This window comes from Takifugu flavidus, chromosome 19 (genome assembly GCF_003711565.1).
Source record: "Takifugu flavidus isolate HTHZ2018 chromosome 19, ASM371156v2, whole genome shotgun sequence".
NCBI classification, from domain to species: Eukaryota; Metazoa; Chordata; class Actinopteri; order Tetraodontiformes; family Tetraodontidae; genus Takifugu; species Takifugu flavidus.
The window spans coordinates 10,596,556-10,615,358 of record NC_079538.1 but is presented as its reverse complement, the minus strand read 5'-3'; the positions used below and the strand labels follow the sequence as shown (position 1 = coordinate 10,615,358).

Below are 18,803 nucleotides of genomic sequence, written 5' to 3'. Positions count from 1 at the left end.
CAATGAGGACACGACTCTGACTGGCCGCTGCACAACTGTGCAGGTTGGAGTGCATATCGTGTAATGTAGCGCCACCTAGTGGTTGCGATTAGGAACTATATATAGGAAATATAGCCACATATAAGGACGCAAAAATGCAGAAAATCAGTGCTAATGGTATTGATAAGTATACATTTTTAATGGAAGTGATTAAATTTCGGCCTTGTCTCCATTTCTCAACTGTTTTAATGGTGGGCAGATCTCAGGATGGTTGACAATTATTCATTTGTCTGAAAAGGCTGAATGGCTGTTTTACATGGGTCAAAGCTGAACAGCAACAACATTCTGAGTAAATCATTGATATGAGAAGATGATAAACTGGATTAACAGTCAATCAAATCACTACAGTAAATCAAATCACTACAGGTGAAATAAGACTGCATTTATCGGAAAACATCTCTACGCATGTGGTCCAAAAACAATTTAAAACAGGTAAATAAAAGGAGAAATAACAAAATGTTCTTGTAAGAAATTAAAATAAGGTGACAATTCATCAGTCTGCCTTGATAAAACAGTCAAAAACCCTGGCCTTTGAAGCAGCAGCTGCACTTTACTTAAAGTGCTTTATAAAAGGTAAAATTTAATGGAAAATTTATGACATACATATATATACTGCATCGCATCCTAAACAATCGAATGTTTTTTTTAATTATGTTATGTTCCATTAACTGAGATAACCTGCAACACTAAAGATTACTTTCCATATTTCATACTTAAGACATTTTGCAATATTGCTGCTGTATCGCCATTTAAACGGTTTACCCCCCACGGTGCATATTGAGTTATCCAAGATTTTTGATGTCTAAAAAAGCAGTTAAAAGTTTTAATTAAAATGCACATGGGGAAAACTTTTAATTAGAGATATAGATTATATGAAAATGCTTCATTAAAAGGGTTATCATCCTTACCTTTGGCATTTAATAAAACAGCTGTAATTAGCAAATTTAAAAGGTTGATTTGCAACATTTATTTCACATTCTTAATTCAATTTGTGGTGCAAGCAAATGTGTCTAGTGCCAACTGTCTATGACTCTCAACCTTTTAACACGTGTCGGGTTAGAGTTTGGTGTTAGCAGGAGGGTTAGGGTCAAAAGCACCATCACACAGATCCTCACCAGGCTGGTGCTGAACCACACTGGCCTCATCACTGTTTTCACCCTCCCATGGACAGAAAGGGATAAAACGAACCCAGGAGTAGGACGAAAAGAAGGTTGTGATGCCAAGGGGGAGGTCATACAGCTTATCTGATGCCGGCGTTTTGGAAAACTCAGCATGTTCTTCTTTCTCCCAGACAAATCCACGTTCTTGTCTGGTCCCTTGATATAGGAGAAAAGAATAGTTTCCCAGAAGTGCTGCAGGAGTGGCACACATGCTGATTGATCCAACCTTCTCTGTGCACTCACCGGGAATGGTGTTGTCTAGGAAGAAGCCCAGGAAGCCTCCTACAAACATGTGTGTGCTGAGCAATATTGTCACCACCTGGTCAATCACTGGAATACCTGAGTTACAGACAAAGGATTGGAAGAAAACCACTAGTAACCACTGACTCTTGGGCATCACTTACTGGTACAAAAATGTTAAACAGGGATGCCCAATGGTTAAGGTAATTATCCTTTTAGATTCTACCTGTGCTGAGAGACTCTGGATATTTCTTTAACCAGTCTGGAATGACCAGTGCAGAGAATAAAGAAAAGCCAAAAATGAAAATGGTTCTGGAGGAATTCATGTCTGTAAACTTTAAAATAAAATGGATCAGATTATTGTGAAGCAAAGTCTTTAAGAATCAAATGATATCCTATGTCATTTTCCTCTTTACCTGTAAGTTGGAGACTCCTGCTGCACTTATGACTCCAAACATGATCATGAACATCCCTCCGACCACGGGTTCAGGAATGGTTGTAAAGACAGCTCCGATTTTCCCCAAGATTCCCATTAAAACCATGAAAACTCCACTTGTAAAGATCACCACCCTGCTGCCCACCTGTCAGATTTTAAAAAAAACAAAAAACAGACATTTCCTATTGAAAAGAGCCCAGCTACTAAATCTGATCATTAGAAATGACAGTTAAGCTCTATAAGCAGGCAGCAGTAATGTTGATTTCCTCACCTTGGTGATGCCCAGGACAGCCACATTCTCGCTGAATGAGGTGGTGCCGTTGCCGGTGCCGAAGGCCCCCGCCAGTAAAGAGCCCAGCCCTTCCACCCCGATGCCGCGGTTGATGGCATGCCTTGGGGGAGGCGGGGCCCCTGATAATTTGGCACATGCGTGGTAATCACCCACGGACTCGGCCATGGAGCAGATTATTCCAGCCATAATCCCAAATACCCCTGCCAGACTGACTGCTGGCATGCCCCACTGGCCTGAAAACACAAATTGGGAGTTTCCCACTCAGAGTTTAGGGTCAGGGGAGTCAGGCAGTCCTGTGAATATGAACAATTTGTAGAAAAAGAAATGCAAAATGAGTTGGAAAAGGCAGCTAATGAGTGTTTTTAGATTTACCAGGATACGGAAATGTGAACCAAGAAGCATCACTGACCACATTTCCCTTCAAATCAGTGCGCGCCAGGTGGCCATAATGGGCTGGATTAGATGGCAGGACGTCGTAGATTGTGAGGAGGTAGCAGACTAGCCAGGAGATCGAAATTCCCAACAGAACCTACCCAATATCTGATGTTAGCAACAGCATTCCAACACCCAACTGGGCCCATTTAAATCAAAATCACATATAAGCTCAGACAGAACTTTGTGTATATCAACATACTGGCATTATCTGGAAGAGATGAAACTTTGAGAAGTGAAGTTTCCTGTGTTTGTTATATGCTGGGACAGGAATGGGAACACGATGAAGGTACTGGGAGAAGAGGATGATCAGCGCAGTGGTCCTGTGAATCAGTGCAGTCAATGTAAATCATTATACTGTATTTGCTGTTGCGTAACTCTGTTTACATACATGGCAGAGATGCCCCAGTGGCTCCCAGCTTTGGCTCCGGCTGTTTGATAAACCGACAGACCAATGAGGGTGATTGTGGGAGCAATGGTCAAAGGTCCTATGAAGCGCATGAGAAAGCCGATCATGCCCGAGAAGCCGGCCACGATCTGGAGGAGCGAAGCCACCATGATGGAGCCCTGCAGCTGTGGACAATAAAAGGGAGCTCCATCGATCAAAACGGGTTGTGAAAGATGAATCCATAAGAGAGGGATGGTTTTATGTTTGCAGGTTTTGTTAGCTTACAGTTCTCATCCGGCTCTGCCACACTTCTATAAAGACTGGTGATGAGACGTTAACCAAACTGGCATTGTGAGTCCAAGCAGGACACTCCCACTCTGGCATGGACAACATTGCCATAGCGGGGGTCAGCAAAGAAAATGTACCCCCCTGTAGGATAGGAAGCCTAAAATGTGGTATAAACATGATCAAGAGACACATAATTGAAGTTTGTCTCCTGAGACTGCAGATTTATGTCATTCTCCTGACCTGACTCCAAAGGTGACCTGCAGCATGGTGCAAATCCCAGAAACAAAGAAAATAGTGTTGATGAGGCGACTCTGGGTCAGGCTGTCATGCTGGAGACACAGGCTCTCTGAGAGAATGAGAGGGATGGAGAAGATGGCCCCAAACGATGTCAGGTAATGCTAAACAGGAGAGAACAATTGAATCTATTATATCATTTAAAGCAGATTATTATACATTACAATAAATGTCAATACGTATCCATTTCCTTTGAACAATAGAGTACAGATTCCAATAAAAAGGAAAGATCATTAAAAATAGATGGCTGCCTTATTTTTGCATTTTATTTGTGGATCAAATATGAAGCTGAAGTTTTATTGAAACACTGTCACAAGAAGTCTACAGAGAACATGTCCACAAACCTGAATGGACAAAGCAATGCAAAGGTACCACGGAGGGGTGTCTGTCACACAGTAGGCCAGTTTGTTTTTGTCCTCTCCTGACGGCTTTTCCCTCATTTCTTTGAGCCCGTCTTTTATGTCTTCGTCCATCTGCAGAGGAGACGTGCAACATAATAGTGCAGAGCCACACACAGTGAATGCTCTCTTATCTAGTTGGGGTTTCTTACATACGTCGTAAAGTTTAATTATAAAAAGGTGAAGGCCTAAAAGTAAAGGAATGTGTAAATAAGGGCCCAGTTTGTCCATTTTTCCTCTACCTTTTCATATGTAAACAAAGAATAAAATCAAGTTCCCCCAAATAATGTTATCTCTTTTTAATTCTATGACACTTTTAAATCTAAATCCTCATCCAACCAGATTTGAACCCACAACACAATAGTTCTTTACGATGCAAGAAGACGTCACACCAGTCTTGCGAGTCTATTGTATATCTTTAGGTGGACAAAAGATTGCACTTACATCAAAAGCGAGATTGTCAAGTCCACCATTTTCCTTCGCTGGAGCCATAGTAACTGTTGGTGCTCCTCTGTGACAAAGAGGTGCTTTGTTGAAGATAAAGACCTGCAGATAAGAGGCGTGGGTAAATCCAGAGTCAACCCCGCCTCTCTTACTAGTCTCTTATTGAACTAGGTAAGATTTTATTGTTCACCAACTTACCAGCTTAATTGAAGTTGAAATAGTCTGGTAACAAGAAAAGGTAAATTTTTCATTTGAATACACATTAACTGACTTGAATGAATGTACATGCAGGTGCAAAAGTAAACAAAGAGATTAATAGAAGAAAGGATCAAATGGGGAAAATGTATCCTGTTAATAACAAAATAATCGGTTATTTATCAACAGGAGAATCCTCCCGGAGGGAATAATGTCAGGAACCATGGTTAATGGGACAATACTGAGAGGACAGTGTCTCAGTACAGACACGTGACTCTCAAATGCAGAGACCTGATGTTACCTACCACCTATATGTCATTAAAACATTATCTGGATTGCTGTTGTTGTGATCCAGGATTCCCAGTTGTGTTTTTCCTGCAGGGGGCGTGGTGGAGCCATGCTCCGGCCACCTGTTGGCGCACCTGCAGGACATTAGCGATCAGCCGCCTATTTAAGGTCTAAGACTCCGGCCTACCAGTGTCGGAGGAGTTTTGTGGGACTTGGTATTTCTGTTGTCTTTGTTAGTTTTGAAGATTCTTGTGATTTTTGTGGCTCCACGCTGGAGCTCTTGGTGTGCACCCGAAGGAAGGACTGTTGCTTCCCAGCAGTCCAGGAGGGCTGTCCTTTTGTGTTTTAATAAAACCAGTTTTGGACCTTTCGTCACTGTGTCTTGCCTGCGCTCGGGTCCTAGGCAACCTTGAATTGTAACAGCTGTGTTTCTTGGAAACATCTTTTGATGCTTGAGGTGTTTTTATCTTGACTGGCTCACATGACCAGCTTTTATGCTGACCAAAGTGCACCAAATTTTGTTTTTGTAGTGCGTCAGATGAACAGGGAAGGAGCATCTGAACCATCTATGACCTAAAGACAAATTTATGATTTCAACTTTAAAACCATTGAAGAGATGAAGCCAATGTTGAGGACTGGGGTTAGGTGGCCATATTTCCCAGTCACCCGTGTCCTTCAAGTAGATGGTGAGGTAAGATGATACATCCTGCAACACTTTTACTGCACACAGACATTTTCAGAACTGCAGGATCATCAGGATGTGGCAAGTTACTGCAGCAACAATGGGTCCTGTCTCAGACCATTAAAAGCAGATTATTGTCATGTTCTAGCTGAAAACCCTAAAATAAAACAGCAATAAAAAATAAATGGAAAAGGTGTAAAAAAAAAATGCTACTCAAACCTGGATAAAGGTTATTTTTTAAACCAAAAGGTCTGACTCAAGTGAGAGTTTTCAGTGAGAGGTCGCCTTTAAGGCTCTTGTCTAAACAATAACCTTTCACCAATCGAACCTGACTTGGAATGCAAACAAGATAATGTAATTATTCTCTTTGTGCTTCTTCAATCTGGACTGCATAACACTTGAAGGTATCACAGTTGTACCCTATGCTTAACATCAGTGTCATCTGGAGCAAAAAGCTGAAGGTCAGAGTGACGTAGATGCCTCAATTCTAATCATTATCTTTAATACCACGTCAATAAGGATCAGTGGCAAAGCTAAAGATGCATGCTCCCCCTGCACAGACTGTTATTAAAAAAGAATAATTTTAGGTAATTATATTAGCCAATTTAATGACAGGGTAGTGCAGATGTTAGTATGAAACAAAATACTTAATAAAAAGCTATAATCCATATGCATGATATGCATCCCTCTGTTTAAATTGGATGACAGGGTTGACCAAACCTCGTCTGCATCAGCTGAATTCCAGCCGGGTTTTCTGTGAGACCAGGTGGATCCACTTTCACCTAAGTGCCGCTGTGTGGTGGGACAGAAACCACGGCTGGACTAAGACAGGGTTTGAGCACCATATAGGTACCAAGATGAGACACATATTATTAATGAATTTAAAAAAACAAAACAGCTAAAAGAATCTTTCATTGAAAAGAGTCTTTTACTAAAGGACTGTTGCATCTTTGCATAACTTGAACTTCCAAATATATCCAAAAGTGTGTGTGTATGCATGCGTATGTACATACATACAGTACATACGTGAAAACAGTGCAAACATCATTGTTTACTGATCCCTGTCTCCTAGTCTCATTACTTTACATCTGCAGCCACACACAAAGGGAATAAATGCTGCAAATCTATCAACTATAGAGTTCCTTTTATCCCTGTGTTTGTTAAAGCATACATGGAGCTGACTAACTGAAATGACAGATAGACAAGATGTAACACAGAATTCTTGTGCACCAGTGTTTGGAACAAAGTCAGAAACACACTGTGCTTGTCCAGGGGGTTCATTATCACTCATCAACATCATGTTCTATTCAAATGCTGAAAATGTGGGCCAGCTGCCTCCCCAAACCCCCTTTCCAGCACATCAAAATGCAGTTCTTAAGTTTCATGAAGGTATACAATGAGGACAAAAAAGTAGCCTCAACAACAAAGCGACGTCTCCCTTGATCATAATCAGCACATAATATTCCACCTACTGCGTCTGCCAGAGGAAACAAATGCAGGAAGAAAAAGACTGATAGAGAGAAGAGAAAGATGAAAGTTGGGTTATCTCTGCAGGTGGGAAAGCAAGAGGTGCTCCAGGGTTGGTGCTGCAAGGCTTCACAGCAGCTGCAGAGTGGAGACACAGACGCTTCAAAAACACACTTATCCACAGGTGGAATCTAATTTCCTTTAACAAAAAAAGGACTGTTGGAAGAAATGCACAAGAGAAGTCGTACAGATTAGTAGGTCAGACCTGATTAACACAGACATCTGGATGCTCTACATAAATGAAAGCAGATGCAGAATAACTTGAATTTGACTGAAATAAGATATAATGTGCAAAAATATAGCCTAAAAATGGGATTTAGATCGATGTCTCAAAGTTAAGACAATCCTAATTTCAACAATAAAAATATTGCAGGTTCCTTTTGGTAATAAACTTACTCAGGCATCATAAAGTGGAACAGGTCAGATGTATTATCATTTCATGAGGCTCTTCCAGTTGTGAGATCTAAAAAAAACCACCTTAAATGTTAATTATGACATCAAAGTCATTTTGGAAGTAGGGCCAGATTCCATTTTTGTAAAATGTTGACAAATTTCACAGAATCCTTGGAAAAGGGGGATCCACTGAGTTATAAAACTTAAATCTAAACCAACATCATGATGTTTATTATTTAATTTTCTATATGTCACATTAAACTTTTCAAACAGATTCATCTCATCTCTACAATTTCCCCATGAGACGATAGCTCACTTCCCCGTCTCAGCATCACATTATTGTCCTCAGTCCTGCCATCAGTGTCTCTGTCTCTCCACGGACAGAAGGGGACGTAACGAACCCAAGACTGGGAGGAGAGGAATGAAGTTAGGCCAAAAGGGAGGTCATAGAGCTCAAGTGATGCCGAGAATTTATCAGAAACATCCTCATGTTCTCTGTCTGGAAGTCCACGTTCACGTTTGGTCCCTACAAAATCAACAAGGAGACATGTAAGGCACCCGTATTCCACACCTTATAGCACACAGACAGCCATTTGTATCAACCTACCAGGAATTGTGTTATCTAGGACGAAGCCAAGAAATCCTCCTACAAACATGTTGGTGGTCAGCAGTATGTGTAACACGTGGTCGACCTCTTTAACTCCTGAAAGAGGAACACCATGAGGGCTCAATTTCATGCTGGAAGGTAGAATAATATTTCAAGTACATATTAAAACAAAAAAGTAATAAATCATTGGACCTGTGTGGAGGGAACCAGGATTCTTTACAATCCAGTTGGGGATGGAAAGTGCAGAAAACATGGAAAACCCAAAAATAAATATAGTCCTAGAGGAATTCATGTCTGTGGACTGGATAAGAAAACACATCAGTTGACTATCGGAGAAGTTATTTGGTAGCAAAAGGTCAGATGGCTCAAGCACTTTGTTTGTTCACCTGCAGATTAGAAATTCCTGTTGCAGTTATGACTCCAAACATGACCATAAACATGCCTCCAACCACGGGGTCAGGAATGGTTGTGAAGACAGCACTGATTTTTCCTAAAATCCCCATTAATATCAAGAAGACTCCACTTAGAAGAATCACTGTCCTGCTGCCCACCTGTCAGATTAAAACATTAGTTTTGTTGTAGAACTGACTGATAGCGTTATTGTTCTGCATCTTCAGTCCAACTACTGTCTTGGCAAGTATGTGTGTCTTCTTTCTATGCTTCCCCCTGCCCCTTTCTTCTCCTCCAGCAATCAGCCAGATATGAGCTTGAGCCTATATGAGCTTGGTCCTGCTCAAGGTTTCTCCCTGTTACTAGTTAGCGAGTGCCAGATATACAGTCCTCCTTTGAGTTTGATCAGTGATAGATAAGCTCTATAAGCAGGCAGCAGTAATGTTGATTTCCTCACCTTGGTGATGCCCAGGACAGCCACATTCTCGCTGAATGAGGTGGTGCCGTTGCCGGTGCCGAAGGCCCCCGCCAGTAAAGAGCCGAGCCCTTCCACCCCGATGCCGCGGTTGATGGCGTGCCTTGGGGGAGGCGGGGCCCCTGATAACTTGGCACATGCGTAATAATCACCCATGGACTCGGCCATGGAGCAGATTATTCCAGCCATGAGGCCAAACACGCCTGCCAGACTCACAGAAGGGACGCCCCACTGGCCTGGAAAAACAACTCAGATTTATCCTTCAGAAATACTGGGACTGAATCTCTCATATTTTCCCTTTTCAGGGTCAAAATTTGAGAAAAGCCAAACATAACAATGGAATGTCCTTCTTCATTTACCAGGATATGGAAATGTGAACCAGGAAGCATCACTGATCACATTTCCCTTCACATCAGTGCGCGCCAGGTGGCCATAATGGGCTGGATTAGATGGAAGAACATCAGAGACGGTGAGGATGTAGCAGATTAGCCAGGAGACCACAATGCCCAGCAGAATCTACCAATAATAATTAGTATTAATTGAGTTCTACTGCACATCCTTTCAGCATAAAATATAAGAACACATGTTTTAAAACACAGCCGCATTTTGCCAAATGTGGTGAGTTACGCTCAAAACTTCCCAGTTTATGGAACAAAAGCAGACAGATATTTGGTAGAATGTCAGCAGCTTAGCTCCAGCTGTTGTGGCAAAGGGTGCAACTTTAGACTTATTGTTTAAAACGTACAGAGATTCGCTGGAAGATGTAGAACTTTGAGGTGTGAAGTTTCTTGAGTTTATTATATGCTGGAACAGGGACTGGTATGAGACGGAGGTACTGGGAGAACAGGATGATCAACAATGTGGTCCTGTGCATAAAAAAAATGAAACAAAGTTAGCAATAGAAACAATTCCACGCTTAAAACAGATGCAAAAGAGGGTTAGTTAACGTGTTTCTCCAAAAGGCTTCAACGTTATTGTCTCAAATGAGTAATATGTTGCAAATATTCTATTCATGACCTCTAAAACTGTGTGCTTCTAAAAGTATCCCATCGTGCTGGCTCCTACCCTGTGAAGACGAACCGTGGTGCTGAATGACTACATACATGGCAGAGATGCCCCAGTGGGTTCCAGCTTTGGCTGCAGATGATTCAAACAGCGACAGGCCAATGAGGGTGATTGTGGGGGCAATGGTCAAAGGCCCTATGAAGCGCATAAGAAAGCCAATGACGCCCAAGAAGCCGACCACGATCTGGAGGAGTGAGGCCACCATGATGGAGCCCTGCAGCTGTGGACAAGAAGGTGACCAAGATCAACAGTTGATGTGAAGACATCCATATTTAACCACGAGGATGCTGGGATGCGATAGCTTAGCTCTACTGAATGATCAGTGCTTAGTTACATTTCTCAGACGGCTCTGCCACTCTTCTTTGAAGACCGGCGAAGACGTGTCCACCAAACTGGCATTGCGTGTCCAAGCAGGACACTCCCACTCTGGCATGGACAACATTGCCATGGTGGGGGTCAGCAAAGAAAATGTACCCCCCTGTAGGATAGGAAGCCTAAAATGTGGTATAAACATGATCAAGAGACACATAATTTCCTCACAATAATTGACAATAGGTTTGTTTTTAATATAACCAAAGTTGGGAACATTGGGCCAGATTCACGAAGCGTTCTTACGAACAAATTTGTTCTTAAGTCCCACTTAAGAACAGTTGACGAAGATTGTGGCATTCACCAATTCTTCTTATCCTGAATTTATTCGTAGGTAAGAACAAATCCTACGAACACTCAGGAGTACTCTTGCGCTATTTCAGTGCCGACATGTTGGCATGGTTGTGTTTTCTTCTCTTGTGCAGTTCAATAAAATTCAATATTACAATGATAATTCTGTCATATTTATTTATTTATTTGTTTATTTCCTATTTTTGGTGATTTACGGAGAATTTTAAAATTACGTAAATGTGCCAATGACTTAACATTAATCAACCAAATTGGAAACCATGCCAAAACTGTCTTTTTATTTGATTTTATCTTGATTTATTTTATTAGGGGATCGAGGATATGCCCTGGTTGTTGACACCACTGACCACCTAACCCTCAGACTCCACAGGAGTTTTATTCAATCAGATGCATGCGCGCAGTCGCTCCACCATTGAACGCACCATCGGCATGTTAAAGGGGCGCTGGATGTGTTTGGACACAGAGCCACAACCCCGTGAGGATGTGCGTCCTGACGCAATGATGGGGCCAGACTGCAGGCACGCGGTTCACGTTCGAGCGCGATTAATTGCCCGTTTGTGAATAAAATCCATTATTGTCACAATCCGAGCACAGCTTTTACACGTTTATTTTTTTTACATTCTTCTTTTTTTTACATTCTCGTTGATTTCTTTAAGCGTGTTGGCTATAGTCATCAGGGTTGAGGCAATTTTATCAAGCGTGTTAGCCATCCTTTCTTAATTGTTCAACACGGCGTCAGAAATCAGGCGTGGAGAGGCAAGCTTTGGGCATTTGGCTTTGGGCATTTGGCTGCTTTTTGCTCTGTCTACAGGGTCCTGCTGCAGTTCCTTTTATGGGCATTAGTGGGCGGTGACTTATGCTAATCGTATGTTAATTGACTCACCTGGCACGCGCTTTCAATTTACGAACAGATGGCATTCATCAATCTAAGAACACAGCTGCGAACAATTCTGGGGCTTACGAACGCGTTGGTGAATCCGACGTAGGGTTTTCTTAAAAACTTCTTAATAACAACTTAAGAAAGAATCTAAGAAGATTCTTAAGAACATATTGGTGAATCTGGCCCATTGTTTGGCTGATTTTGAAATGCAGCCAAAGCCACCAACTAAACAAGGGTGTTATAACAACATATAACATCAACTGTTCCAGAGTGGTGAGTTGTGGGATAGTCCATCTTACCGGACACCAAAGGTCACCTGCAGCAGGGTACACAAGCCTGAGACGAAGAAAATGCTGTTAATGAGGTGACTCTGGGTCAGGCTATCATGCTGGAGGCACAGCCCCTCAGAAAGGATGAGAGGGATAGAGATCGTCGCCCCAAATGCTGTCAGACAATGCTGCATCAGAGAGGAAGTTCACTCATTAAACGTGAGGTGCAGCAGGATGCATCCAAAAATGGTAAGGGTGCTTTGCAACACCTACCTGAATGGCCAAAAAGATACAGAGGTACCAGGGAGGAGCATCAGTCACAAGGTAGGTGAGTTGGTTTCTGTCCTCTGATGCAGAGCTGATGTCATGTGACTTTTGCTCCTTACCTTCCGGTTCTCTGCCTTCTTCAGACATCTGCAGGGGCAAATAGAGCAAATTAGATGCAAGTACAGTTGTTAATACACAGTAAAGACACTGGGAAATATTTGCTCAATACAGGCACACATAATTGGGAAAAATATGATTCTGACACATGTTCAAATGTGCAAGAGCAACAGTTTGTATTCTGTGTTGAGGATGGATATTGATCACAGCTGGAAACGTAGTTCTGCAGGCGCTAGGATACCTTGTCCTGCGCAGCTGGATTTACTGATCACACATTCTAAACTGCCGGCGGTCGCTGCGGCCAAAGTCCAAAAACATTCTACGAGATTGAAATTTGACCCTGAAATCCAAGTAAAATGAGACAGATTATCCACAAAGACGTGTTAATATAAACCTGGCGGTGTCGTTCCAGGGACTTCTGGAATAAAAGTGGTGAATTTTGCGACAGGTGAACCTGGATTCATAGTTTGACTCGATGATAATAAAACAAATTCATACGAAAATAATTGTTTAAATTAAATATTCGTTCTAAAACGCTGAAACAGAACACAGAAAAAGGTCTATCAGAGTATCTGAACTTGACTTCCCTCGCAGGAAAATCCAAATTCTCCAAAACATAATGAAACTAAAGAATGCAGCCAAATAAACCATGCAGAGTGCCGGTTTCATAACTGTCAGATTAAGGTAAATTATATTGGAAGAGTGATCAGTGGAGTGATGTAAATATCAACTATGCTATTGATCAGTTGCATAAGTAATAATATAAGGATTAAACACATTAATTCGAGTGTTTGTGCAATGTTATTGGCATATACTCAACTGCATGATAAATTAAAATAGTTTTAAATTGTGCAGATTTTCATCAACATATAAGCAGAAATTCAGATATTAGCATATACATTGCACTAAAAGTAGTTCATACAAGGTGTAAAAAACTATTTTATAAACTTATTTTTATGTCTATTTGTTCTACTTACACCTCAAAAATCCGCCTTTGCGTAACGGGCTCTTGTTACTGTTGCTTTAAATGACGAGTTAAGGAAGTGACATCACTGACAAATAGTCATCTGAGAATATTTAACCATAGCTTTTAACAGGTTGCAGATTTATTTTTCCCCCCTTGAGCATACAAATATAAAATGTAATGGCTGGGCATGGCCATGTGGTGGCGCACTGAACGGTTTATGGTTGACTCAATGGTGACAAGAAGACAGTAAAAGTTATCTAGTTGCACCCTGACATGTGTATTGTGTAGAGGACAGGGGAACAATACATAAAGTACTTTATTTTCATGATGCACACATTGGCTGCCCGTTAAATTTAGAATAATTTTTAAAACCCTTCTTTTGACCTACAAGGTCCTCAGAGGCCTAGCTCCATCCTACCTGGAGGAGCTAGTGATACCTTATCAGCCCAATAGACCGCTCCGCTCTCAGAATGCTGGTCTACTTGTGGTTCCCAGAGTTTTAGGAGTAGAATGGGGGGCCGAGCATTTAGCTACCAGGCCCCCCTGCTATGGAACCAGCTCCCTGTCCAGGTACGGGAGGCTGACTCCATCGCTACTTTTAAGATCAGACTCTCCTCTCCTCTCCTCTCCTCTCCTCTCCTCTTTCTCCTCTTTCCCCTCCTCCTCCTTCTCCTCTCCTCTACCTCCCCTTCACTCTACTTCTCCTCTCCTCTACCCCTCCCCTCTCCTCTCCTCTCCTCTCCTCCTATCTTCTACCTGTCCTCCCCCTTCTCCTCTCCCTTTACCCAGCCGGCCATCAGCAGGAGGGTCCCCCTACATCAGCCTGGTCCTGCTCAAGGTTTCTTCCTGTTAAAGGGGAGTTTTTCCTTGCCACTGTTGCTTGTCTGGGGTCAGGCCCTGGGATTCTGGAAAGCGCCTTGAAACAATTTTGATTGTATAAGACGCTATATAAATAAAGATTGATTTGATTTGATTTTGAACCCAAACTGATCTGACACCTGGATTTGTGGTTTTGCATACTACTTCCTGAATAGATGTGTTTAGGTCCCTCTGGATGGCCACAATACAAACTTGTCATTGCTGACTATTAGGTGGCCATTAATTTCCCACCCCCACATTCGAACTTTAGTCCCCCAAAGCACAAAAAGAAGGCAAAAACAAGGTCTCCTTCTATTGATTTATTAGCTTCAGCTCTGCTTTTAGAAGTTTACATGTTCAAGACCAAAGCAGGCGGGAGAGGGACCCTTGATGCCAGCAGCTGCTTTAAAACTACCATTAGGTCAGTAAAATGGTTCAAAATGACATCACCTTATTCCTGTGGAATTCATAACCAGCACATATTTTAGTTCAGGCCAAGCATAATTTCATCAGCACGACCTGTCTTTTAGGTGCGTGTGTAGTTTTTTCGACACAAAGCTGCAGCAATTATTAACCACATGCAGAAAAGCTGTGCACGGTCTGAGGGAAATGGAACAGTTTCCAATAGGGACTTGTCAAGCAGAGCAGTTAACAGACATTACAGCACCCATTACTGTTCTACTGGCAGCCAGAATTTATTCAAGCCTGAACAAAAAAAAGTCTTACTGGGAAACACATACAAGGTTAGCATCTCCCAGTTAGAGAGTTTAATTGATCAATAATGTAAATTATTATTGATTTTTTTTAAATCTCCCACTGTAACAGGAGAAGTGGCTCAAAACAGTGTTGCTACTTGTTTGAATTTAGAGTATAATTTAAGTATAAATTATTTGCACTCACACAATAAAACACTTTGGATAAGAACTAATAAGTCTCATTAAATCAAGAGAAAGAGCGTGACAGATGTCCACAGCAGCTGCAGCAATGCTTTACTGTGAGAATGATCAAATAGAACATTGTGCTGCTGTTTAGAAAGGTCACTATTACAACCAAGCAGCTCGCTGAATGTCAGTGCAGTCACCCTCGAGGCTCTTTCTTAGTCAACCTTTAACCCTTTTACCCCCAAGTCATATTTGAGTACAATAATCCAATTTCCCCCGCTGCTTTCTCAACCCTGACTATGTTATCACCTTGTAAACACTTTAACATCAGTGTCATCTGGAAAAGGTGCTGAAGGCTCTTCCAGTTCCGTCACTATCTTTGCTATCACTTTAAAAGACTGTGGCAACCATAATTGTCAGCAAAGTAAGATGAGGATGAAGGAAGCTACATGTATTTATTAGTTATTTTAAGAATAACATGCCAAGCAGGAGTAGGTTGGTCTGTAGAAAGTAAAAAATAGACACACATTAGAGATCATGTCAAGTCAGGTTTTCCCTCTAACATATCAGTGTCATATTTAGTCACAATACTACAGCAAATAAGAAACAAAGGGCTCAGTAATAAACAGTGCAACTATTTGATCCTAAATGATTTTCCTCATCAGCATGCAAAAAAAATGCTGAGCTCACATATCATGCAACACAGGTCAATAGAAAATAATTAACACCTTAGAGCTCATTTGTCAGCAGCAGTGAGCGGCAAACCATTAGATGCCCCCCATGATGTTTGAATCGATCTCTCCTTCTTTATAATGTCTATTTCTGTTTTGGCAGATTTGTGGTATAGAGCTAGTTTGCATCTACATGTCCAAATCAATACTTGGATGAAATGCACGCGCAGTGATGCTGCATTAAATTCCGATGCAGCACGGAGGCGTGGAGGCCATTGTTTCTGATAATGTGATGAAATATTATTGAAGAAAAACACCAGTCACCAATTGAGCATTTGTGTCTCAAAACATTGAGATAAAAATGCAAATTATTGTTGGATTTAATGGCTTTGTAGCTAAAAGGTGTTAAACTGTTGGAGCTGAGCGAGTCAGAAAACATGGAAGGACACCAGCAAGCATGACTAAACCCAACATGAATAAAATATTTATTATCTCACCGATGAGTCCCCAAACAACAAAGTCACCCCTACAACCCAAAAAACACATGCTTGGAACTATTACAGAATATTTAATGGTAAATGTAGTTAATTTTTTTTTAAAGTAATGACAATATGTGAACCAATATCTGGACTTTTGGCCATTAGAGAAAGACATATTGATGAATCACGCAGCATTTATTACACGTCTTTTAGCAGCTATTAAAGCCACACTGGTGGCCATTATTGTTGTCACCACAAATCCCATTGTCCTTTTCCTCCCCAGAGACCCCATTAGCATTACTTTAAACTTCCTGTTACTGCCATTTCTATTAAAACACACAACATAAATAAAAGAAATTACTCATGGCTGATTCAAGAAGAATTCACGTGTGCACTTTGTTTGTGCGACTGTACAAGCACTGACTTGTGAGAGATTCAAGTGGACTTTTTCTTATTCAGGGTCTGGGCAGTATATTTATTTATGGGATTCGTCCTGTTCTAATGTGATGTGAAGTATTTCACACATGGCCGGCTTCTTTGGTAATGAAGATGATTCAGATGATGAATAAACCGAATGCTCAAAAGCAGTTTTCAGTGCCCATTGATGTTGCATGAAAGCAGTACTGGGCACAGGACTAATGCTAATATCATTCTAGTTTGATGGATGAGGAGTGTGAGCCTTTTATCACCAAGATTGATTAATACATAAACAAGAATGGTTCGTTAATGATGGATTATTAGGAAACACACTTTCTTTGATGCCGCAGTAACAGTAACTCTGGATGCAGAGCTGGAGCACCAATTTTATTTTTACTTTGCACTCATGCACAGCAGGTCGTGACTAATCTGACTGACACAACCATTTTCACTGGTGTTGTCTGGGCTAAATGTGCACAGACTGGATGTACGAACATAAGTCAAATTTCAGAAATTGATCCAAATGCTGGAATTGTTGCAAACTACTATGAAGAGTAGATTGCAAAAGCAGCATTTTGGACAACAAATCCAAAAGTTCCACTTTAGGGGAATGAATTCTGTATTATAATTTCACGTTAGGGTCTGTTATTCACCATAAATTATTTATTTCTCGGCAAACCCAAAGCTTGGCAGACCGCTGAGCAAACTCAAGCCGTGGCTTTAATGAAGAGCGCTGCATTATGCTCATCGCCAGCCTCTCAACTCTCACGTCTAACTGGTCGTGATGGAAGTAGCTGTGTTGGTGTTAGAGGAGAACTGATCTGAGTCGTGTTCTCAGAGCCTGGCTGCATGCCCTGTAATCTCCCCTGTCTTTGGGGCTTTATTAAATATTAGGCAGGCAGAGAGCGATGACAGTAAGATGAAGAAAACATATGGACTCAGCCCGCGCACTCACACACACACACACACACACACACACACACACACACACACACACACACACAATAAGCTTTAGCCACAGACTTCCCCTCCAGCAAAGGCTGCAGAGCACCGTTATCCTTCTCACTGTACACAAAACACACCAAACTGACAACCTGTTATTGATGTAAAAGACCCACGTCAGTGGCTGTTATGGATCAGTACATACGTATATCTTGGGAGTACAATCCAGCACCTGTCCTGACAGTTATCCGTCCATTTACTAACTTAGATTCAGTGTTGGAGAGATTGATGCAGACGCACGCAGGCATAGGATTCACAAACTAGAGAGAAAATGTAAAGGGAATGATTTTGGCTTGAGGCCATTTCACTTTCTGGACTTACGGTTTGCGAGACATGATTGGATGTGAATGCACTTTGTCATACGTAAAGGCCAGAGCATGTCTTACACACACAGCATTGGAATATATATGGCAAGGGAAGCTGCCATTATCATGCTGCTTCTCTCCCTGCTTTCACATTATTTAGATTTAAATTGTATTAAGGCAGCCACGTTTCACAGGTGAACAATAGATGAAAAGTACAAAGACAGAAGCCAGCAGTTGTCAGCATGAATGTTCTGAGTCGTGTTGAGCCGAGTCCACCGACTCTAAGCAGCACGTCGGCTCGTCCCACTCCCATGGTGGGGAATAAGGTGGCAGCCTTTCTCACACAATGCTCATACTGTTTTTTGGAAACATTCGATACTGACATCAAGATGTGATTAACTAACAGCTGTTGATCAGGGTCTCTATTAACCAGCCTTAGGAAGGTCTGTCTTGAATGAATATTGAAGAACCAGTTGAACTAAACTCTGATTTAGAGCCCGTTTCACATCATTCCAGAATAAAAGCAAAACAGAGCAACCCTGCACTTCAAACTTGGGCGATATTACGCAACATTTGCCAGCAACAGGCTTTGCAGAAAATGTCATGACAGATATCTTGGTAATGCCAGTAATCTCAGCAAATCTCAGCAAATTCCTTCCAAATTCTGTGACTGGGTGTAAATTTGATCCTAAAATAGTCACAAGCAGACCTCATATTACAGGAGTTGCACGAACATTCGTGATGTTGTGTCTGCCACCTCTGCACCTGCTTATCCTCGAGCACCTCATGGCATTAAACCCGGAGCTCCTCTTCTGTTTACGTGATCAATTACTAATTTGTTAGCCAAATGTCGACTCAGAGCATCCATCAGATCTTCCTCACATCACTTTCCTCTGTAGGTCTAACGAGTCGTGACATTAATAGAGCCCAGAGCCCTCCTCCCACGCTCTCCCTGCCCTCTCCTCTCCTTATTTGAGGG

General features: G+C 41.7%; 2 protein-coding genes across 4 annotated transcripts; both read right to left on the bottom strand.

Moving 5' to 3' along the window:
* Positions 1-406: 406 nt before the first annotated feature.
* Positions 407-4,541, bottom strand: LOC130516247 (solute carrier family 23 member 1-like). Its single transcript, XM_057017158.1, has 12 exons — positions 4,412-4,541; positions 3,914-4,042; positions 3,516-3,673; positions 3,273-3,432; positions 2,991-3,172; positions 2,802-2,922; positions 2,540-2,696; positions 2,147-2,400; positions 1,856-2,020; positions 1,666-1,774; positions 1,443-1,538; positions 407-1,355 (listed from the first exon to the last, which is right to left on the bottom strand). The coding sequence occupies exons 1-12, from the start codon at positions 4,457-4,459 to the stop codon at positions 1,096-1,098; spliced, it is 1,839 nt and encodes a 612-aa protein (XP_056873138.1). The 5' UTR covers positions 4,460-4,541; the 3' UTR covers positions 407-1,095.
* A 2,687-nt stretch (positions 4,542-7,228) lies between these two features.
* On the bottom strand, positions 7,229-13,351 carry LOC130516248 (solute carrier family 23 member 1-like). 3 transcript variants are annotated; one of them, XM_057017159.1, is made up of 13 exons: positions 13,222-13,262; positions 12,486-12,584; positions 12,134-12,274; positions 11,891-12,048; positions 10,368-10,527; positions 10,072-10,253; positions 9,714-9,834; positions 9,328-9,484; positions 8,951-9,204; positions 8,490-8,654; positions 8,296-8,404; positions 8,104-8,199; positions 7,229-8,022 (listed from the first exon to the last, which is right to left on the bottom strand). In XM_057017159.1, the coding sequence occupies exons 3-13, from the start codon at positions 12,272-12,274 to the stop codon at positions 7,772-7,774; spliced, it is 1,794 nt and encodes a 597-aa protein (XP_056873139.1). In that variant the 5' UTR covers positions 12,486-12,584; positions 13,222-13,262; the 3' UTR covers positions 7,229-7,771. The 3 variants fall into 3 exon arrangements, with proteins under 3 accessions (XP_056873139.1, XP_056873140.1, XP_056873141.1); XM_057017160.1 differs by lacking the exon at positions 12,486-12,584 and having other exon boundaries at positions 13,222-13,351; XM_057017161.1 differs by lacking the exon at positions 8,490-8,654 and having other exon boundaries at positions 13,222-13,265.
* Positions 13,352-18,803: the final 5,452 nt, after the last annotated feature.